The following is a 23,634-nucleotide window of genomic DNA, read 5'->3' as shown; positions in this document are numbered from 1 at the left end:
ACGCTACGTGTCTTTATAGACTTTAATGAAAACAAAACTTTTGGTTTTCATCCTCAGGCTGTCTTCTTGGTAGGCTTTAGGTACATTCCATGGGGATCCATTCAAGGGCAGTATACTTGTACATCCCACTCCTGATACTCTGGCACTAATCTTCCACCATGCTGGTGGGATTTGACTCTCAGCCTAAGGTGAGTTGTTTCCCAGGAGGTGACTTGGTCCTCATTAAGACAGAATTCTGCCTGTGCTCTAGTTATGCAGGCATGTATGAGTCACAGTGTGATCTCATTTGCCACATGCAATAATTTCTTAATCTATTTATATCCTTGGTCCCTATTCTCTTTACCTTCTGCCTCATTTTTCCCCTGCCTCTTCCACATTTTCTTTTGACAGTTTTCTGATCCCTAGGTATTTTAGTAGTGGAGTATTTGTTCATTTTCTTAATTCTTATACTTTATTTTTTATGTTAGTGGAAGAAAGCAGGAGAAAAAAAATCTTTGTTCTGTGGAAGGATACCTCTTTCCAACTGTGAATTTCTAGAGAACAGGACCATGTCATAGCACAAGTCCAATGCCTTGTGCACATAAGGCCTTAATAACTGCTATTCTGACTCAGAAAATAAAGCTCAGGATTTATAATAAATCCTTCATATTATTAACTTTTTGACAGAACGTAAATATAGATGTCAAGATATTAAAAACATTGGGTGGGTTCAGGAATTATAGATGTGGGTTTTCTTTCATGGCATCCAATAGCTAACCTTTCCCCAAAAGGAAAGAAAGCAGACAGGACAGGATTTTTGTCTCTTCAGCATCTGCTAACAGAAAACCTACATTTCATTAGGGCTGCTTATGCGAATGTATGTTAAGAAGCAAACCATATTTGAATAACTTCAGTTTGGGTAGTTTTCCACTTCTTACAGTTTTTTGCCCTAGTGTTCCAGAAGTTTCTCTTGTCAGTTAGCCAGTAGCTGGCTGTTGCATCCTGATGATATGCTCAAACATAAGGATTCAGTGTAAGGTCAACAAAAAGGCTCTCTCAGATCCGGAGGGAGCTTGCACAGCCTGCCCACATTCCTGCACACTACAGCTCCATGTTTCCTAAGACCCTGGCTTAGTTTGCCAAATGGGACAAGTTAAGATAATTTTAAGCAGCCTTAAATTGCACTGCAGCGTTTTGTATGAAGGAACTGAAATCCTGCGCTAATTAGGAATATTTATATCATGGGGATGTCTTGCAGAGTAGAATTTTTAAAAACCAAATTATACTGAGTTCTCACCATAACACTCTCCTTAGACTTCCCACTGTGGGACCTCCTTTGGGGTGTGAGTGGCTTCTAAAAAGATCCTTTTAATGCTTCAGGAATAAAAAACCTTGAATAGTGCCTGAGATGCCCAAATTGATTCAGCATTGCAGCCGAGAGTATTGTAGAGAGCTCAAGACAACAAATAAAAATAAACCTTGGAATGATTAAATTCTAAACTAACATTGTATTTACTAATAAATTATTAGATACCTTATTTTAATGAAATGGTCCTATCAGAAAAACAATTTGATCTGCTCACTGCCTTAACCTTCCCTGAAACAATGCCTCTTGCTACTATGAGATTGTCACAGCCCCTCTTTTTAACAAAACAGATCTAGTGGTAGAACCACATGAAAGAACATAGTATTTATACATATTATGTAATTGATCTAAAGAAGACTTGACCCAAATAAAACTTTAGCCAGGCAACGTGTTAAGCTGTTGAGATACTAAATAAAGCAGTGACTATCAATTGGTAAGGAAAAGAGGTAACTCTACAAGCTATTAATTTTTTTAATGTTTATTTATTTTTGAGAGACAGAGACAGAGAGACAGAGTGCAAACAGGGAAGGGGCAGAGAGAGAGTGAGACAGAATCAAAAGCAGGCTCCAGGCTCTGAGCTGGCAGCACAGAGCTAGATGCAGGGCTTGAACTCACAAACTGCAAGATCATGACCTGAGCTAAAGTCGGACGCTTAACCGACTGAGCCACCCAGGCGCCCCTACAAACTCTTACATAAAATGCGTAAACTCTAAGATACTGAATGTACAGGATGCTACGTAAGTGCATAGGAGGGACACATAACTGCTAATTATGTGTCTTTGGGGGTCCAGGAGACATATCCGGCAGAGAACACATATATTAAATGATGGCAAATTTTTCCAAAGCTCTTGAAAGCTTTGGTGGGGGGTAGAGAGAGAGATAAGTGTCATATTTTTAGAACTATGAATTAGAAGAACAACACAAATTTCCCGATAAATAGACATACTGGATTTTTTTTTTCTTCGGCACTCAATACATAATTACATTAAAAAGGCAAACGCACATGTTTCACATTATCCTTCCATACACAGCTGACATCAAACTGGTTGATAAGAGTGATACGACAGATGACAAAATTTAAACTGAAATTTATCATTTTAGTCTGGCAAGATGAAGTTATTTTCCCTGAAGGAAACAGAATTACATTTATCTGGAATACAAATAAAGGCTTACATTTAGATTAGAAAACGGAAGCTGAGGAAAACCTGGTTTGGAGAGCAGATGGGCATTTTGCACACCAATAGACTAAAATCTGAAAAACATATTTTCATTCTGGGAGTCACTTATGAAGAGGAACAGCAACAACTGACCTATATTCATGGGAGGGTAGTAAGTCAGGAGTGATTGATGTAATCTATTTGACACAACCACCCTTTCTTGAGTACCCGCTTTGTGCCAGGCCTGAGGATATGAAAATGAAGACACTTCCCTCCTGTGAAACCAATCACTGTCCACTGGGGAAGGCTGACACATAAATGAATCACAGTGATAAATTCTATACAATGCTTGCTTAAAAAGTGCTATGGGAACACAGAGAGAGGAAAATTAATTCTGTCTGGGGGCATTAAGGACCCACCAAGAAAAAAAGAACATGAGTTTGGCCTGGAAGACTGGAATTTGAATTTTCTCAGTGGTAACTGAGGGCAGGCGAACGGGGGAATAAATAAAGACTTGGCAGGCAGAAGGAAGTGAGAGGCTAATTTTAGCTCTTCTATCATCTGGAATAGTCAGCAATGAAAAGGACTGCATCAAGATTCAGTATCTTCTTGAGACCGGAGGGATCACACAGAGTCACATAGAGAGTGACTCTACAACAGTCAGTAAAAGATTCTAAATTGTTTGTAGTCTTAGGAGCATTATGAATTTTACAGTTTGTCACTTTATACTTTGGCTCCCAGGAAGCTCAAAGACAATTTTAACCCACTTCTGGTGAGTATACAAGCCTAATGACACACGTGTTGCATATAACAAGTTACCTGTTTCTACACACTGAAAACAGTAAGTTCCACTACTAATAGTAATACTTCATATTTTTCCACATTTATGTTATACTACACATTTTGATAAGCCATATCCATCCTTTTTATTAATATTATATTAACGCATCCTTAATATTAATATTAGCCTGATATATAAATAGATAGGTAAACTATGAACTAATTCTAGTGTCGCTTTGTTTTTTCAGTTTATTTAGAGGCATGAAAACCATCATGACTTTCCTTTTTCACCATTGAATTGTTTCAAAATAATGAAAAATTAAAATGCAAACCAAAACCACATTGAGATACCATTTCACACTTATTAAAATGGCTACAATAAAAAAAAACAACAAGTGTTGGCAAGGAGGTGAAGTAATTAGAAATTACAATGTTGGTGGGATGGTGAAGCCACTTTGCAAAACTGTTTAGTAGCTCCTCAAAAAATTAAACATAGAATTACCATGTGACCCAGCACCACTCTAAGTTTTTTTACACAATAGAATTGAAAGCCTATGCCCCCACACAATTGACGAGGATGTGGAGAAAGGGGAACCCTCTTACACTGTTGGTGGAAATGCATACTGGGGCAGCCACTCTGGAGAACAGTATGGAGGTTCCTCAAAAAGTCAAAAATGAAACTACCCGATGACCCAGCAATCACACTACCAGGTATTTACGCAAAGAATACAAAAATACCAATTCAAAGGGATATGTGCATCCCAATGTTTACTGCAGCATTACCTATAATGGCCAAATTATGGAAATAGCCCAAATGTCCATCTACTGATGAATGGATAAAGAAGGGGTGGTGTATACACACACATACACACACACACACAACGGATTATTGCTCAGCCATAAAAAAAGAATGAAATCTTGCCATTTGCAACACTATAGATGGAGCTAGGGAGTATTATGCTAAGTGAAATAAGTCAGTCAGAGAAAGCCAAACAACATACAATTTCACTCATATGTGGGCTTTATGAAACAAAACAAATGACCAAAGGAAAAGAATAGAGAGGCAAACCAAGAAATAAGACTCTTAACTATGGAGAACAAACTGATGGTTACCAGAGGGGAGGTGGGTGGGAGATGGGTGAAATAGGTGATGGGGATTAAGGAGTGTGCTTGTTATGATGAACACTGGATGATGTATGGAAATGTTGAATCATTATATTGTACACCTGAAACCAATATTACACCACATGTTAGCTAACCGGAATTTAAATAAAAATTTTAAAAAAGATTTAGGAAATGGCTGTTGAATGACTTTTTTTCTTATTAACCATGAACTTTCTTTTGAATTAGTATTGAGACTATTAATAGGTAGTTAGATTTAATAAATATTTTGAAATTTAATATCTATCTTTATTTAGATGATGAAAATATTTTAATAATAAAATTATCAAAAATTATTTTTGTATTTCCTAGCTAGACGCTAACATGATAGTCACCATACTTGGAGGAGGTATTTCTTCCAAGCATGTTCCCAGGACAAAGAAAAAGGCTGCTTGAAATTTTCCAAGCTCCAGTAAGTTCTGTGGAATAAAATTACTTCATTCTAAAAAGATGTGACTGTCCTCTCCCCTGTACTGTAATTATTCTTTCCTATGAAGCAAGTTCTTAACATGTTTAAGACAACATGAGTTTAGATATCTCAGGCTTGGGTTTGTTTTTATAATCTTGTAAAATCAGTTGGGATATAGTTTAGCCCCATTTTACTCACGTTTCCCAGTTACCTGGATTAATTGATGTGAACAACAACAGTGGTGCTTTGAAGCACTCAGGTACAACAGTGGAAATGATCACATTTCTTAGTGGATGAATGAATTTCTCTTTCATAAAGCTTTGTTTATGCAAATAAATAGAGTATTACCTTGATTAGTGAATTCCCTGGGAAGTAAGGGCCTTCTAAGAAGTCACTTGTATTAAAAACCTAAACAAACAAAATCGGAAAGGATGGGAAGGTGAGCTGCCTGAGAAGCCTCCAAGGTCAGCTTCTGCCAATGGCGGCTCCACTGAAAGCGAATAGGTCCCTAGGTGGGAAACTGGTACCTTTTGAAGTCCCACCTCTGCCTGACCATCAAGCCTCCACCTGCTGTACTGTCTCCCTCTCTATGTTGTTACCACAAGCTGTCTCTAAGAAAGAGACAATATACATCCTTCTTCCCTACCTAGTGTTTGGTGAACTAATTCGATTCTGAAAGCCTTCTTTTTTTGTAAAGTTTATTTATTTATTTATTTTGAGAGAGAGAGAGAGAGAGAGAGCGCGCAAATAAGCAGGGGAGGGGCAGACAGAGGGGAAGAGAGAGAGAATCCCAAACAGGATCCATACTGCCAGTGCAGAGCCCTATGCTGGACTTGAACCCATCAACTGTGAGATCATGACCTGCACCAAAATCAAGAGACAGATGCTCAACTGGCTCAGCCAGTGAAGCACCCCTAGATTCTGAAAGTGTTCTAACTAAAGGGACAATTCTAAGTTAAGCTTTAACCTCTAGTTATGAAATCAAGGCCCTATCTTTTTATTAAAAAAAAAAAAAAGCAAAATTAAAAGAATTTGAGACCTGGGCAAACCACTCCGTGGCTTTGAAGAGGGGCCTGTCAGGCATACCAGCCTGGCCCCTGGCTGTTCCTGATTTAGATCTTTGGGGAAAAGACAATTCAGGCAGCACAGGTCTGCTCCCTGCTGACAGTCCAAAAAAGTTACTTCTCCTAGATTGAGGTCCTGAATCCAGTGAAGTTTCCACAACTTTATAAGAGGAGGTGTGCAAGTGAAAGGAATGGGTAGGGGCTTGCCTTGAAGTTGTGTTTGCTAAACACTGCATAAAACTTGAGAAACATGGGGAGAGGCTGATGGAGCAGAGGGTCCTACTACCACCGTCACTCCTGTATATCTTGTCACCAATTTCACTCAAGATCACCCTGCCCCTACTTGGGTCTGCTAGTGTGTTTCTTCTCTAAGTCATCTTTATTATTCGACTGAGTGCTATCGGTTCCTTACTCGTTTCTTTAGCTTTACTTAGCGCAGTGTTTCAAAAAGCACAAGAACCTCTAGTATGCAAACCACTAGAATGGAGGTTCCTGAATCCCTCCCTGGCCAACAAAGTCAGTCTCTAAAACAGAGGCCAGAAATCTTCATATTTAATAAGCTCCTTGAGTGATTTTTTTTTAAATTTTTTTTCAATGTTTTTATTTATTTTTGGGACAGAGAGAGACAGAGCATGAACAGGGGAGGGGCAGAGAGAGAGGGAGACACAGAATCCGAAGCAGGCTCCAGGCTCCGAGCCATCAGCCCAGAGCCCGACGCGGGGCTCGAACTCACGGACCGCGAGATCGTGACCTGGCTGAAGTCGGACGCTTAACCGACTGCGTCACCCAGGCGCCCCTCCTTGAGTGATTCTTAAGTATACTCAATTTTAAGAATTCTTAGTATCCATTGCCACCTGTGATAAATAGTGTATATTTTGAAGATCATCCGATTTTAACATTGAATTAGGTTTCACTATAACTTGCCTTAGCTGAGATCTTTAAGCATACCCTACACCTCTTATGCTAATTCAACATGGCTCTAATGAAACAAATGTTTAAACACATGGCTATTTATACAGCCATTACTGCATTCAGGTGACCCTTTTCTGTTACTGAATTATCCCTACTTGGGGAAAAAAGGTTATAGAGAGCATGAATGGTGTAAAACTTTTAAAGAAAATAAATGATAGTGGTATTAGACAATCACTTTGTAGATGTTAACTCATTACTGATTTCTAGAAATTCTGCCATATCTTTATATAATCCCTGAAAATTTTGGTGCTTGCAAATAATGCATATTTGGAGATTCCTATGAATATTTGAAATCCTTCTTCTTATATAGCTGCCGAAAAAGGCATATTTTTTCAGATTTATATGTATATGGGAGGAAAATGTGTACTTTTAGCCATAACAGTCTAGATAGAAAAAAATCTTACAGTTGGTTTCAAGTGTAGACTCAAAATTACATTTTAGAGAACATTTTTAAAAATGCATTTGTAATGCCAGAAAAATTTCTTCTCCAAAAGTGTCAACATAACATTTTAAACTAGGGCAGGTGTATTCATTACCTGAATATGTATAAAATGCAACCCAGGCAACTGAGATTTTTCTTTTTCTAAAAAACATTTAAATTAAAAATCATGAGAAAAAAATTCCCTATAAACATAATGGTAACTTCATAAAGAATTACAATCTATAATTGCAGCTAGAAATACAGATCAGATTAATCAGAGATGCGATGAACTATGTCCACTATCTCTCACATGTAGCCCTTCATCAAAAGGCAAAAGTGCAATCATTTGAAAGATGTGTTTCTCGGGAAAACCATAAAGTTATATCACCTGTAATAAAAGTGGTGGGCTTATATGTGTTCACTTGGGAGAAGATGGTTGACATCAGTCATTCTCCATCTCTTTCTGACCTATTTCTGGGACAGACACAAAACATGAATCTAGAGGGATATGTATTGAAACGACACATAGGGCAACATAAAGGGTAGCAAAGGGGAGGATGTGTAGCAAGGAAGAGGAAGAAAGATGACATCTGGAATATAAAGAAATCTATAGAGTTAGAGGATTAGGACTGCAGACTGCTTAACAGAAAATGAGGTAAAGGGAGAGGAGAAATCAATGAGGAATTGGCCATTGACAGAAGCATACTTTGAGAGAATGAAATGGAGAACAGAAGAAATTCAGGAAGCCAGTTTTTAAAAAACAGAATTGTAAAGAACGAGAATGTGGCGGGAATACTTCTAAAAGAAAGATCCTCTAGCTGTTTCCAACAGCTAAACATAGATGTAGCAGATAGAATAATGGTCCTCAAAGATGTCCATGCTCTAATCCTCAAAACCTTATCCTGTGTCAACCTAATCATATGAGTCCTTAAAAGCAGAGGACCATTCCCAATTAGAGAGAATCAGATAGTAAGAGAAAAAACTTGACCCAATATCGCTGGCTTTGAAGATGGAGGAAGCATGCCATGAGCCATGGGGGTGGCCTCTAGAAGCTGGAAAAGGCAAGGAAATGGATTTTCCCTTAGAACCTTCAGAAAGAAACATAGCTATGCAACACTTTGATTTTAGCCCAATGAGACCAATGTCAGACCTCTGACCTATAGAATTATAAGATAATAAATTTGTGTTTTTTAAATTTTTTTAATGCTTATTTATTTTTGAGAGAGAGAGAGAGAGAGAGAGAGAGAGAGAGTGCAGGGGAGGGGCAGAGAGAGAGGGAGACACAGAATCCGAAGCAGGATCCAGGCTCTGAGCTGTCAGCACAGAGCCCGATGCAGGGCTTGGACTCACAAACCACGAGATCATGACCTGACCTGAAGCCGGCTGCTCAACCCACTGAGCCATCCAGGTACCCCAATAAATTTGTGTTTTTAAAGTTTCTGGTAATTTGTTACAGTGGCGATAGAAAATCAATACACTAGACTACAGGAGCGACCAAAGTACCAAAATGGCTAGCTGCTGTTTCTAAATGAGGAACTGATGTCATAACCAATCAACCACTTTGATACAAGCCCTAAACCCTGCTCAAATTCATGCATCAAAATACATTTAGTACGCTTCAGTGGTATCAGAGACAATTTTCATAACTGCTATTGAATAAGTTCCCTTTGGCAATATAGTCAACAAGGACAAACATAGGACTCCTGCAATTCTTCAATTAGTTATCAATCCAGTAAAGGAGCATATTTCTAAAAGTAAATTATGAGTCTCTTTCTGGTCATAATTTACACTGTCCTCAAAGGGCTGTTGCCATGTTACCCAAGTGTACAACTTACCAATTAGATCAGAACTGTCAGCAACCATAAAGAAATTGAATTTGAAATAGTATATCACAAAGCAGGCATGAATGCATAGAAATGCACTTATGCTTTAAGAGCAATATCATTAGTTGATTAATATACAGAACATTATTTGTGTCATTTATCCTTAAGGCTGCCCATTAGCTTAATCTTTTATCTGAATAAGTCTTGTAAAACATGCTTATCCTAAAAAGAGGATACAGAAAAAATAAGGCATTAGTTTGCATTATGCTGTTTCAGTTTCCACCAGTGATAATGGTGGGTTGTAGAAGGATGAAAAGAAGGGAGAGGAAATCACAGGAGACGAGAGAGTAGAGGTGGAGGGGTGATGGAGAAGAATAGGGAAAAAAGAAGAGATATTTTGCTATAACAGAATACCACAGACTTGGTGACTTAAACAGTCAATAAAATATCTGCTTTTATTATTTTCTTCTAGACAGGAACATACAGTATTATAATTTCAGTGGGAAGAAATCTGTAAATAACATTAAACAAGATATTTTATTGACTGTTATGGGCTGAGTGTTTGCTTCCCTCAAAATTCATATGTTGAAACCTTACCCGCCCCCCCCCCCATGTGGTAGGATTTGGAGGTGGGATGTTGAGGAGATAATGAGGTTTAAACTCTGTCACGAGTATGGGACCCTCATGATTAGTGCCCTTAGAAGAGAGATCTCTCTCCACCCCCATGGGGGCCATGGGAGCACACAGCAAGGGTGTTGGCTGTCTGTAAACCAGGAAGCAGGATCAGAAACCAAATCTGCTGGTACCTTGATATTGAACATCCCAGGCCCCAGAACTAGGAGAAATGTCTGCTGTTTAAGGCACCAAGTCTGTGGTGTTTTGTCACAGCAGCCCAAGCAGATGAATACATTGACTACTGCTATGCAATATCATCAAGCCATTTGTCAATTAAACAAAATTTGTAGGTCAAAAGTAAAGCACATGCTGTAGACACAAGGAAATACGTATTTTTTTCTCAATTCTATTTTGTAATTCTAATATATTTTATAATTTAAAAATATCTATTTCACAATTTTCAGTATATCCCACTAGACCAGGGTTTCTCAACTTTGGCACTTTGGATCAGATCATTCTTTGTTGTCAGGAGTTGTCGTGTGCTCTGCAAAATGTTTAGTAGCCTTTCTGGTCTCTACTCACTAAATACCCATAAGAAGTCCACATGTCAGTCATGACAATAAAAAACATGTTCAGGTATTGTCAAATGTCTCTTGGGGGTAAAACTGACCCCTGTTGAGAACCACAGTTCTAGAAATGAATGTGTAGGTACCTCCTGAAATAATTACATAATCTTCACATCTTTTTTACTCCTCTACATTGCGTTTAATTAAAAGATAGCAAGAGGGGCACCTGGGTGGCTCAGTTGGTTAAGCATCTGACTTCAGCTCAGGTCATGATCTAACAGCTTGTGAGTTTGAGCCCCACATCAGGCTCTGTGCTGACAGCTGAGAGCCTGGAGCCTGATTTGAATTCTGTGTTTCCCTCTCTCTCTGCCCCTCCCCCACTCATGCTCTGTCTCTCTCTGTCTCACAAAAGTGAATAAACGTTAAAAAAAAAAGATAGCAAGAATAGTACTTTGTTTCAACAACAAAGGCAGTGAAGTTTTATGTGCACTGTAGAAAGGATGATAGGAATATGAGAAGGATAAACTCAATTTAAAAAGTGTCGACCAACTCTGAGGAGTTTTCATGGGAACAGAAAGACTATGGATTGCATGTTCCACATACTGCATTCTACAAATCCCAATAACCATGTGGAATCTTAAGTTTATCTTCTTTTCCCCTCCTGTAGATACTTTTTGTTTTGGGAAAAGTATGGGTGCTAAACCTACTTACCTCTGAGAGAAAGTACGACAATTAAATTAATGTTGAGTTTTAGCCATTTGTGGTAATCCCTCTTGAGTCTGTAATCTCATTACAGTGGACCATATTATTATACAGGAAAACAAAATAAATATATGCAAAAACCTAACAGTTCCTTACAATCTTATAAACTTTAACATCAATTAAAAAAAAAACTTTATTCATTCCAGGGGAATACTTTTTTTTAAAGTAAAAACATTCACTTAACCTGATTTCATGAGTAGCAAGAATGGGTCTCAGTGGTCAGTGAGACTCCTGTATCTATGCCCCATTTCTTCAGGAGGCAGAAGGCAGAATGGCCAAGATATCAATGTGGTGTGCACCATTGTATCTTCATGTTCCATTCAGCTTCAGTTACAAAGGGCTGTGTTCATTGCCTTTTCATCTAGTAACAAAAAAGCCTAAAACTGCAGTGGAATACTTTTAATGCTGGACCAGAGACCACCACAGAAGTTTTTACTCTATCTTGGAAGCATAATTTACTCCATAAGTCAGGGTGACTCACCATCCCAGCTTCCGTAGGACTTTCCTGGTTTTACCATCGAAAGTCCAACATCCCTAGAAACCCCTCAGCCCTGGGCAAACCTAAACAATGCATTATCCTACCTGAGTTTTGAGTCTTTGACAGAGGATTTATTGAAAGTAACTTGAAAAAAAAATCCAAGAGTTGGAAAGATAAGGTCAAGAATAGTCTCTAAATCTACTTTTAAGGAAAAAAAACCCAAATCTTCTAACAACCAAGTAGCATTGGCATTTGGAATATGCATTTAACTAGCCTGTATGACTTCCAGGTATTTGCTGCTGTGTTTGTGAAGATGAGCATTTCCAAGGGCAAGAGAACAATCTGTCTCAGAGTGTTTCATTTAAGCAAGGACACGCTGCCAACTTGAAAGGAAATAAAGGCCACACTTTGTCTATGGGGGGAATCCTGCAGTTATTCCCCTGCAAATTTAATTCAAACAGGTATTGAGATCTGAAACATGGAGATATCCACAAATTAGAGGATACTTGGTTTTTAAAAAGGAAAGAAAAGAAATCCAGGCCACAGAGAACTATCTCAAAGCTGCAATAGCGGTTCCTTTTCATGTTCATCACTGTATTCCTATGAACATGTTTTGAAAGTCTACACTGTGAATAAAATTATTTGAGGTCTTCATATGAAATATGCATATTATAAATTTTAAAACTTAAAATTGTCAAGTCAATTTTATTTTAAAAATAGCATGTGTGTAAAACATGCAAAATTAGTGCTATTCCAATACTTGACTTTAAAAATTATTAGTTATACAAATATGCCACCCAACTAGTTTATTGGTGATTCCCTTACAAAATGCAGTATTATTTGAATTTTATCCCTCAAAAATATACCTCTTTAGAATATCACCATCTTAAAATAAAAAGATTTATTTAAAGAAATTTCTATTGAAAAATATCTTATTTTTTCAAGCAATTTAAGATTCTGTTTGACTTATAAGACTGATGACCCTCAGAATATTTATCATATGTTCATTGCAGGATTTGCTTATGGATTGTACTTGAGCCAATCCATTACATGAGAAAGATTTCTATGAGAAATCCTTTAATGTGACCTGTTACTTGGGTCCCAAATCAACTTATAAACAAAATCTCCAACAGGAGAATCTTAAACAAGAACTTGATTCTGTAATGGAGTAGAGACAGTTGTCATCACAGATCATGATACTACTTAAGGAAATTGGCCTAGAGTCTGTCTTTTAATCACTAGGTTCCAAGTAAGCTGTTTTATTACTATAATTATTATGGTTTAATAAATCCATTGTCAAAAGCTATGACCAAAGTGAATAGAAATATTGAAGCACAAAAAGTTTATGAAAATTTGAGTCATGATTGAAGCTCAACTACTGTTTTTCAAATTCTAGGGACCACTGGCATCTGCCAACAGTTCAAACTACAGATATAAATCTTAGGAGTCACCAAAAAAACACCTTTTTTTGCCATATCCCTTGTAAGACCTCATTTCAAATGTAAAGGCCATAAAATAAAAGCCTTGGATTAAAGGTAGTGTTGCAATTTCTTTTTAGTAATGTAACCGGAGAATTCTTACATGTAGTCCACATCTTATTTTGGCTCCTAAAGATTAATCCTGCAAGACTTTGAAGTTACTATGTTCCATGAAGTATTCAATAACAACATAGCTAGTGTCCACCTCAAGACATATGTGATGACCACATTCTGATTCTTATCTCTCAAGCCCCAGTTACACAGAATGTTATAATCAGAAATGTATCAGAGATACCCAGTGCAATATCACTGGTTTCAATTAATTGCATGTGTGTTACATAAAATGTGGCTTATAGCCAATCAACAGATTAGTAAGTAATAAAGGCAAGAGTAGCCAGAGTTGAACACAAACACACACACACACACACACACACACACACACACATGCACACACACACACTAAAAATATGGCATCTTTTAAAAAAAACAATTTTTTTTTAAAGACCAAAACATGGTATCATTGAAAGTGATCTGAAGCCACCCAAGTCCTCTAAGTTTGTGGTTTAGGCAATTTTTTTAATTGGCCACCAGCTCTTCATTGTGGTCTCCTTTCCTAGTTACATGCTGGACTTTAGGAATGATGGAACTATAGCAGAAGCCTTCATTGCTCAGGGAGACAAAAGGACCAGGACTGTAAACCCAGGCTGACAAGTGACAACCCCAGACTAACTGAAAAATCTGATCCAGCTGTTTTGCATATGTTTGACACTGGCTGGCTCTGAGATTAAAAATGTGACTTTCTGCTCCCACAAAGTTTAAGTGAAAAATGGCTCTTTAAAACAAGAGCATCAGAAGGCTTTCATAATCTGTATACATTTACTATAAAAGCTAAATCAAGCACACCGTGGGGGGAAAATTGACTTCAACTGATAACTGGTTAAAAAAAAAAATAGGCAAACCAAACCATCTGAAAATAGGGTTTGTCATGGAAACAGCATGCTAATGGGACCGACCATATTCCCGGTACCTATACGGTTTTCCAGGAAAGTCTTGTTTTGCCATGAGTACCTAAAGAAACAAAAGAATACACTGGCTTTCTATATGCTACACAATTTTAAATAAATTGCTTCCTAAAAACAAAGCCTGGTGGTGACTTGAAAATTTTGTCTTTTAAGGCATTTAATTCCAGCATTATAAAACCTTTCTGCATCAAATTTATAGTTGCATCATTTTAAGGACATCCACAATAAGAATGCTTTGTATTTATTTCATGGATTGAGACTAATAATCTTAAATTTTTTTCCCCCAGAAGTCATCTGATTGAAATACCTAGAGAGGAGATATGTTTTAATTTGCCCTAAGAATTCCTTTTTTAAAATGTCTATACAACAAAACCTGCTCAGGTATCTACTAGAGATTAACGAAACAAAGAAAAAAAGAACATAAAATTGCATCTTGCTACGTGAAATTGAATGCTGTATTTTCAATTAGATTTAATATTTTCATTTGCCTTAAAATAAATAATGATAATGACTTAAAAGACAATGAATTGCATTATAACCATGAAAGTAACTCTATTGCATCAATGGTCTTCATTTTAGTTCCTTGTCATTTTATCACAAAATATTTTCATGGGAAAATTTAATATAAATATTTTTAGTCTATAAAAGAATAAGAGACTTGTTTTCCAAAGGTATTGGAGGTTTTTCATCTGATGTTTTCCATTTCTCATAACCTTATTTCCATATTGTAATATATATAAGTAAACTTTGCACCTCTATTTTATAAAAATTAGTGTGTGTATACTTATGTATATATGTATATATAGATATAATATAGATTATATATATATATATATATATATGTATGTATATATACACACACACCCACACACATATATATAAATTCTGACTAAGAGTAGACCAACTAGATAATTTCTCTGGAAAAGGTTCCTTGAACAATATAAAAATGGGGACTTCCAAAGCAAACAACAAAAACAACCTTATACACCCAACTACTGTTTAAAATGCTTATAAACACACAGTCAGTTAACCATTTATTGATTGCCTATTTATGGTTTTGGAATATCCAAGATTATGAAAAAGACAATACCTCAAAAAAATCATGACCAAGGTGATGCCTGATGATTTAAATGAACTTCCATATGATAAAAAGTCATGTAAATTTACCCCTTGAAAGAAAAAAAAGGATTTAATATTAAAATTAGAGTTCTCTTTTTAATAATCCTCTCAGTAAAGAAATAATTTGGAAACTTCTATTTTATATTGTTACTATCATGAAAGCAGATGATGTCTAGGAACTTGGCAATGTCAGTTGCAACATTGCAAGTAGGATACATCTTTGGAAGGGCTCGTCTGAATGTTTAAGGATAGACTTTTCCATTGAATTCCTGAATTTATATACTTTGGGACTGGCTATGAGACACCATAAAATGTAAAGATAGTTCAGACAGTTCCAGTTCTGTTATTTTCAGGCACAAAAACCATATAATTTTGTACAAAACTTTGATTTTTTTATTTGTGAAATTAAAAATATGGTATTTTATATATATATAAACTTCTATTCCTCTATAAATATAGATGATTTTGTGATAGTGAACAGAATAAATGCATACCAAATCCAAAGACCATTGTCATTTTAGGGTATGACAGACATAGATAAATTTAGGTCCTAAGTACTGGCATTTAGATAAACTCTTAAAATTTAAAACAATACAATCAGGAGGCTTGCTTTTCTCCTCTTTTCCACAGAGAACTAAAGTGAATATTATTAAATGGCTTTGAAAGATTTACACTTGACGCATTTTTGTAAATCCAACAAGGAGCACACACTGTCCCTTTACCATGCATGCCCATGTTTTGTTTATTTCAGGATCTAACCCCACCAATTATTCCACCTCCTTTACCTCCTGGAATCCTACAAGGTTATTTTCAATGATGTGGATTGTTCCTCCCTCAGACTGTGTTGCTGAATAATCATAATAATATGTTGAAAGTATACAACTTTTACATTTTAAACTTTTTTATATATGTCTAATTATTATTTAAAAATAATAAAAAGCACTTCATTTTGAGAAAGTCCATTACACTGAAATCTCCTTCAAGTGTTCCTATTCAGCTTACATTCTGCTATCCAGTTAAGGAAAGCAAAGATCAACTCCTTAACAAAGCTTTCCAGGTGACCTAATGTTTCCATTTTACAGAAAGGTAAAATCTAAATGCGGGCTGTCTCAGTCCTAGAGGCAGTTTGCCAGGCATCCATCCGTATGCAATTAGAATTAACATTTTATAAACCCCATCTTCAGTCTCTCCTGACCCACACAAAGCTCCAAGCCTCTTCCCAAATCTCAGCAACCACATCTTTCCATGATGCTGGCCAAACCCATACCAGGTTTTAGACACTAGAGAATGAAATGAGCTCATCCACCAAAAATTAGACTTGAAAAAGTTTGGCACTGGTTATCCCACTCACCGTCTAACCAACTTACGTAGGAGGGAATGCCTGGGCTTTGGAGGCCAGTGTGGAAGGAGGCTGGGACTGTCGCAGCCCACATCTGTGGACCTCCTTGAAGCTAGGAGTTAAGGTTCTCTACAGTGAAAAATTCAGTTTCAATAAAGGGGCAAGGCCTTCACAATCTGCGCCCCCCCCCCCCCCCCACCTCACAAGGGCACACTCGGGATGGGCAGGGGTCTACCCCCGGATCTGGAAGCTCTGTGGAGTTCTATATCTAAAGAGCCCCGACCCCAAGCAATGAAGGAAGGGAAGGAGCAGAAAGCGGAGGCGGTAAGTGACCTGGGCCGCGCAGCCCCACAGGCAGCCCCACACGCACCCCGACTGCCGCAAGGAGGGGCGCGCCAGAACAAGCCAAGAGCACCGTGAGCTCCGGTTTTACCTCTGCAGTACTTTGAAAAGGCAAAGGAAAAGCCTGAAATGGGTAAACTGCCCTAAATAATTAAAACTTAAAACAAAACAACAAAAAAGGAAAAGGCAGAAAAAGGAAAACGCGTGACCGGTCATCATTTAAATACAAATATACTTACAAAAATCTTACACAGGCTATTTACAATCATAAAAGCGTACAGTCCTGGTACCAGAGAGTGAGAACCAGAGTGGTCTGTCCATCCCCCCTGTGGCAGTTGGGCCCTCCAGTCCGTTTGCCCCAAGAGACCAAAGCTTTTGCAGGAGCTGTGTTGTTGAAAGGAGCCTGCGAAAAGTGAATGGCTAGTGAGAAAGCCTCGAGTAGCCAGGCTTGGCGAGAGTTCCATGGGAGTGGCTGGGACGAAGCCGACGGCTGGGAATGGGCTGAACCCCCAGGTCTCAGACGGTGGTCTCCCCCTGTTTGCTGTTGGTGAGCCTGGTATAGAACTTCCTCCAGGAGTTGAGGGTCTTGCCGGACCAGATCCAGAAGCCTGACGTGATGCCCACGATCAGCGTCATAAGGTACTTGATCATGAAGACTGTGAAGTCTGGGCTCATGGGCGGGTGCGGCGGGGCGCCTCCACCCGCCTGGAGGTGGGGGCAGGGGATGGCGTAGCTCTTGCAGCTCTGGGCCACCCAGCTGCGCTCCCACTGGTCCCGGAAGGCCTGCTCATAGAAGTAGCAGGCGATGACAATAGTGGCTGGCACCGTGTAAAGCACGCTGAAAACGCCGATGCGCACCATGAGCTTCTCCAGCTTCTCGGTCTTGGTGCCGTCGTGCTTCATGATGGTGCGAATACGGAAGAGGGACACGAAGCCGGCCAACAAAAAAGACGTGCCGATGAACAGGTACACGAAGAGTGGCGCCAGCACGAAGCCGCGCAGCGCGTCCACATTGTTGAGCCCTACGAAGCACACCCCGCTCAGCACATCGCCGTCCACCTGGCCCAGCGCCAGGATGGTGATGGTCTTGATGGCCGGAACGGCCCAGGCGGCCAGGTGAAAATATTGCGAGTTAGCCTCGATGGCTTCGTGACCCCACTTCATGCCCGCTGCCAGGAACCAGGTGAGCGACAGGATCACCCACCAGATGGAGCTGGCCATGCTGAAGAAGTAAAGCATCATGAAGAGGATGGTGCAGCCCTCCTTCTTGGTGCCCTGCGCCACTGTGCGTGCCCCGTCCTCGGAGAACTTGTCGTTACACACCACTCGGTCCTCCAGCAGGAAGCCGGCGATGTAGGCCACGGCCACTGCCGTGTAGCAGCCGGACAGGAAGATGATGGGCCGCTCCGGGTAGCTGAAGCGCCGCATGTCCACCAGGTACGTTAGCACCGTGAAAAGCGTGGAGGCGCAGCACAGCACCGACCAGATGCCGATCCAGGTGCGCGAGAAGCGCAGCTCCTCGGGCCCAAAGTACATAAGCCCGTACACCTTGGTCGGCTCACAGGGCGCACCGCAGTCCTTCTCCCCCAGGAAGTGGTAGTTGAGGTAGGAGGGCACCTTGAGGGCACGCGGGCAAGAGAACTTGCCACGCTCCGACGCGCCGGAGCCCCCCGGGAAGCCGCCGCCACGGTGCCCCCCGCCGCCGTGCTGAGGGTTGCTGGTCCAGAATTCCGGGAGCAACGAGGGCGTCGGGGTGCCCTTGTCCGACGTATTTTGGCCCACGCACAGCTCGCCGGCGCCGTGCACCGGGAACTTCTCACACTTGAGCGTGTCAGGCCACTGGAAGCCGAACTTGTTCATGAGCGCCTCGCAGCCCTGGCGCGCACGCTCGCACAGGGAGCGGCAGGGCGGCAGAGCCTGCTCCAGCACCGTGCACACTGGCGCGTACATAGAGCACAAGAAGAACTTGAGTTCCGCCGAGCACTGCACCTTCACCAAGGGGTAGAACTGGTGCACCTCGAGGCCCGCATCCTCTTGGTTCGTGTGGCCCAAAAGGTTGGGCATGATGGTCTGGTTGTACGCGATGTCTGTGCACAGCGGGATGGAGATGGGCTGGCAGTAGCCGTGGTCCGGGATAGAGATGCCCCGCTCGCCGTTGTACTGTTGCCCGCCCTGCTGCTGCTGAGGCGGCGGCGGTGGGGGCTGCTGCCCCGGCCCGGGCCCCTGGCCCGGCCCCTGGCCCACTGCCTGCGCCCGGACCCCCAGCAGCAGCGGAACCTCCAGCAGCCAAAGCAGTAGCAGGAGCCGGCGCGCCAAGCGCCCGGAGTCAGCTGGGGGGCGGCGGCGGTGGCTCTCTGCATCTCCGCTCCCTTCCGCCACCGGTCCAGCTGGGAGCGCCCCGGCATAAAGTTCCCAGCTCGCGCCGCCGCCGCCGGCGGCGGCCCAGGACTTCTTAGGCGCCTCCTCTTCAGCCATACTTTCTCGGCTCCTTTCTTGGCGCCGCCCGGCTGAGGCTGGCAGTGGCGCGGCCGGCGGCGGCTCCCCCTGCGTCCGGGGAGATCTCCTCCGCGCCGGTGCCCTCCGTCGAGCCCGAGCTGCGCTCAGCCCGCTCCCCCGGCTCCCGCTCCAAGTCCCGCAGCCGCCGCCGCCGCGGAAACTTGCGATTCATGAAGCGTGGGCGGCGGGTAGAGCCCGGGTGGCTCCGGCGCGCCGGGGTCGCGTCCCGCCTTCCTGGCCCTCGGCTCGCTGGCTCCCGGCTGGCGGCGCCGCGCTAGTGGCCACGGCCCCGTAGAGCGCGCAACTCTCGGCAGCCCAGCAGCCTCGGCTCCCCCCTGCGCCTCCGCCTCCTTCTCCGCCGCCGCCGCCTGACCATTTGTGTCAATCCCTCAACTCGCTCGTTCTCCACTCCCTCGCGCGCCCTCGGACCGGTTTCCAGGCGCCCCGCAGTCTGTCTTTCACCAGGAGGGAGGAGCCTTGAAACCGACGCGGAACTGGAGGCTCAGGGACCGTCGCCCAATCGCGGCACTGGCTTCCCCGCGCAAAGGGCACCCGCCGCCTGCTTCCCTGAGCGAAAGTCGGCGGCTGGCGGGAGGAGGAGGGGGCGGGAGGAGGAGGAAGTAGTAGTGGTGGCAGAGGCACCGCTCCGGCACAAAGAGTGGGTTTGCTATGAAGCGGGACAGGCTTGGTTGCTTTTGCTTTTGCGGAAGAAAGGGCGAGCACTAGTAGGAGAATGGTACCATATGCTGCTGGGGATAATGAATAGGAGTCGGCGGACCTCGGGACTCAGCTTTTCTTTTATCCATTTTCATGTTTAAAAATCCTGCTCTTAACTCTGGTTACAAACAGCAAACCGAGCACCGCGATCAGGACAGATGCCTTTGACTTCAGGAGCGCAGGGCTTCCTTTGAGTTTATGTCTATCGAGGTTTGGTTTCAAATATTACTCTAATAAGTCCAAGAGCTCTCAGGCTGGGCTTGGCGGGCTTTGGACGCGCCATTTCCCCCAAGGAGAAGTTCACGGGATTGCTGTCAAATGAAGAACAAGAACAAAACACAAACACAAACTTTGACGGAATTGAAAAAGTAAAGCCAGGTGCGCCATCCGCTACTATTATCTTTCTTGTAGTACCCTTTTCTCCTCTGTGACCGAGTCAGAAACAGAAGCAAAGGGAGAGAACCATTAAATATTTAGAGAGAAAAACTTGAGAATGCGACGACCTCTCTTCGGAAGCGTCCTCTCTGCCCAAGCCTCCAGAAGTGCCTCGGACCCGGAGGAGCAACGCCAGCGACCAACCTGAGCTGTGGGGGAGTATTGGAGCCTTCCAGGGCCGGAACATCCACGGCACAGGGGCAACTCCTGGGAGTGTCAAACTGGGCCGGTTAGGAGCCAGGCTGGGCTGCAGCGTGGTCTTCCACTGGTGTGCGGACCTGGGGATGCCAGTTTAGCAAACAGCGAAGTCTGAAAGCAAAAGAGCTAACTGCACGTTCCCTTCCTAATTACAAACAACACAATTCATCTCAGCCTCCTTACATTCTTGTTGTTTCTGCGTAAGGTTTTTAAAAACGATGTTTTAACAACATGACTCAGTTTTATCAGTAAAGTAACAATTGTATTGTTAATTCTATCTAGGATTTGTTGACCTATGATTAGATTTTCAGGATACTTTTCTACAATTTTTTTTCTATCTTTTGCTTATCCATCCATTTGTTTAATACATACTTAGGAAGCACCTCTTAGGTTATAAGCGATATTGGGTAGTAGACTGCAAAGAGATGTACAAGACATGGCCCAGCCTTACAGGAAGTCATAGTACAGTAGGGCATAGAAAGGTAGATCAGTTATCTTGTCGCCCATCCCAAAGCTGAATGAGCACAGTGGAAGCAGCCAGCCAGTGGAAATGGGTGAGAAGTGTTTTGATAGAGAGGTGGGTGGAAGGTGCAAAAGACAGAGGCTCTATAGTGCTTAAAGTGCCAAATGGAGTGGGGGTGAGGAGTGAGGGTGCCTGAGATATCTCAAGGAAGGCAGGAGAAAGTTTTAGTCCATACTAAAAAGTTTGGGCTGAATAATCTACAGACAATAGGAAGCTATTGAGGGTCACTTTCTCCCACATATACAGCAGGGTGGCTTCAGAAGGACTGTGAAAGATGGAACCTGGACCACGTTGTCATTGGGAAGCTTGAACATTAGTCTAGACATAAAAGTCACTACTTAAGATGGGTGTTGCTTGTACCATATACTAACAGGGCACTGAAGATCATCACTATGCATGTTGGTGTCTCTAAAGGATGTGCAGGTGTATCTTTACCTGATAAACCAAAATGACATCTATTTGTCTTAGGTACATATGTTATTGTTCTTTAAATATTCATGCACATAGCAAATTCATAAAATATATATTTCTTTTAAAGTATTTCTGGATTCCTAGTACCTGTTTTTTTTTTTTTTTAAGAAAATGCAACAGGTACTAAATGTACAACAGGTTCCATTTGTGAGTGTGTGTATGTGTGTTGACAATAATTCATGTAAGATTTTGATATTGAGAAGGAGGTGCTCTCTGAGGTCCTTTGAGCCCTCACAGTCCGTAATTGTTCATTTTACCTTCCAGCATTCCAGCCCACAGTCTCCCAGGGACACTTTTTCTCTAGCCTTCTGCCCTGATGCTCATTCTTCTGCTGATAGTATCCCATGCTTAGAAACTTTACCAAGACAACTTCCTTCTACCATTCCTCTCTTATAAAGACTTATCTGTCTGGTGTTCCGTTCTCTCAAGGTCACATTGGTGAAGCATCACATGCATTAAGCATCACATGCATTAAGCACCCACCAACACCACTGCTCCAAACCCTCTTCTCCCCCCAGTAAATAGGGCATAGGGATTAAGGCAGAGTGCTCGGTTCTGTTCCTCAGAGTAGGTGACACTCTCTTGCTTCAAAAGTTGTTGTACTGAAATTCTTGAGCTTAGTTTATCCTCCACTGGACAGTGAAGTTTACTAGGGAGGAGGCTCAGACATGCTATCAGAGTTAAAAAAAAAAAAAAGTCATTCTTGCTGGATCATGGCACTGGAAGGAACCAGACATCATCTAGGAACTAGTGAATTTTCTCCTCTTACAATGAAGAATATTATACCCAGAAAAGTTAAAGAATGAACTTCAGGTAAAATGGCCTTGTTTGGTTTGAATTTCATTAGATGCTTATTTTAACCCTTTTTATGTTCTTTTGAGTAGTTATAATGCTTTTAATTAAAAAAAAAGAGTCAGTTTTCTGTAGTTTTCTCTCAGACTGTGTAAAAAAAGGCCTTGTAAAATAAAAGAAAAAAAAATCATTTCCTGAGAGTTGTCTTTCAAAGTAAAAAAACCTAGATCTTCTATTTATTTTATAGCAATCCAGTATTTCATTTATTAAACATATCTGATATAGAGGAAGCTATTAAAATCAAGAACAGTTCAGAGTTGTTGTAGCCCATTACAATTAGTGTTACAGAAAGTCTTTTGGGGAGGTGACACAGGCTGTGGATAACATAATGTTAGAAGAGAAATATGAGCAGTATATTTTTACCTTACTCTAAAATATAGTATTTTCTCAAGATGTGGAAATGTTTGAGATCCATAGATAAAAATGACTAAATAAGTATGAACTATTATGAACTTTGCAATAAAAATATTTCAATTAGGCAAAAACTATAAACATAACCCAGTTTCTCCTTGAAATTGGTTCTTCAAGCTTCAGACTCAGTCAAGTTTTCTTATATCAAAGATCTTGTTTTATCAGTCCTTTCCCAAATCTTCTGAAGTTTCTCCAGACTACTTATGTCAGGTTGAATGTGGATAATTCCCAGGGCTAGAGATCCAGTTCCAATTACATACAGTTGAGTGCACATGGACACACAAGCAGTTAGGTGAAGTCTCCATAGGCAACCTGGCAGACCTTGAAATTTTAGGTAAGTTGTTTTGTTGTTGGCTTGTGGGTGACAAGTTTGAATTATCTTTGTTGAATAACAGAGATTATAATACAGGCTAAGACTATATTTTTTGAGCAGCTATTGTAGGTATTTGGCATTTTTTTCCTTAATGTACCCTATGTATGCTACATTTTGTCACGTAAATTTTACCACTCTTTGAGGCAAGGTACTAATTATTATTTTCTTTTAATAGATGAAGAATCAAATGCTCAAAGTAGTTAAGCAACTTGTCCAAGGCTCTATAGCCAGTTAGTACCAGGGTAGGCCTTGTGTCAGACCAAAGTCAATGGACTTCCATTGAATAAATATGTCTACCCTAAAAA

General features: G+C 41.2%; 2 protein-coding genes across 2 annotated transcripts in view; both read right to left on the bottom strand.

Moving 5' to 3' along the window:
• The window catches only part of CDK14 (cyclin dependent kinase 14), a 704,495-nt gene that overhangs the window by 9,944 nt on the left and 670,917 nt on the right, over positions 1 to 23,634 (bottom strand). The gene's annotated exons all lie outside the window — the stretch shown is intronic.
• On the bottom strand, positions 15,543 to 19,856 carry FZD1 (frizzled class receptor 1). Its single transcript, XM_047830924.1, has one exon. The coding sequence runs from the start codon at positions 19,326 to 19,328 to the stop codon at positions 17,370 to 17,372; it is 1,959 nt and encodes a 652-aa protein (XP_047686880.1). The 5' UTR covers positions 19,329 to 19,856; the 3' UTR covers positions 15,543 to 17,369.

This window comes from Prionailurus viverrinus, chromosome A2, assembly GCF_022837055.1.
Source record: "Prionailurus viverrinus isolate Anna chromosome A2, UM_Priviv_1.0, whole genome shotgun sequence".
NCBI classification, from domain to species: Eukaryota; Metazoa; Chordata; class Mammalia; order Carnivora; family Felidae; genus Prionailurus; species Prionailurus viverrinus.
This window is presented reverse-complemented; position numbering and strand designations above follow the sequence as displayed.

What these genes read in the sequence shown, in the direction of transcription:
- FZD1 (XM_047830924.1), bottom strand. Translation starts at nt 19,328, where the DNA reads ATGGCTGAAGAGGAGGCGCCTAAGAAGTCCTGGGCCGCCGCCGGCGGC.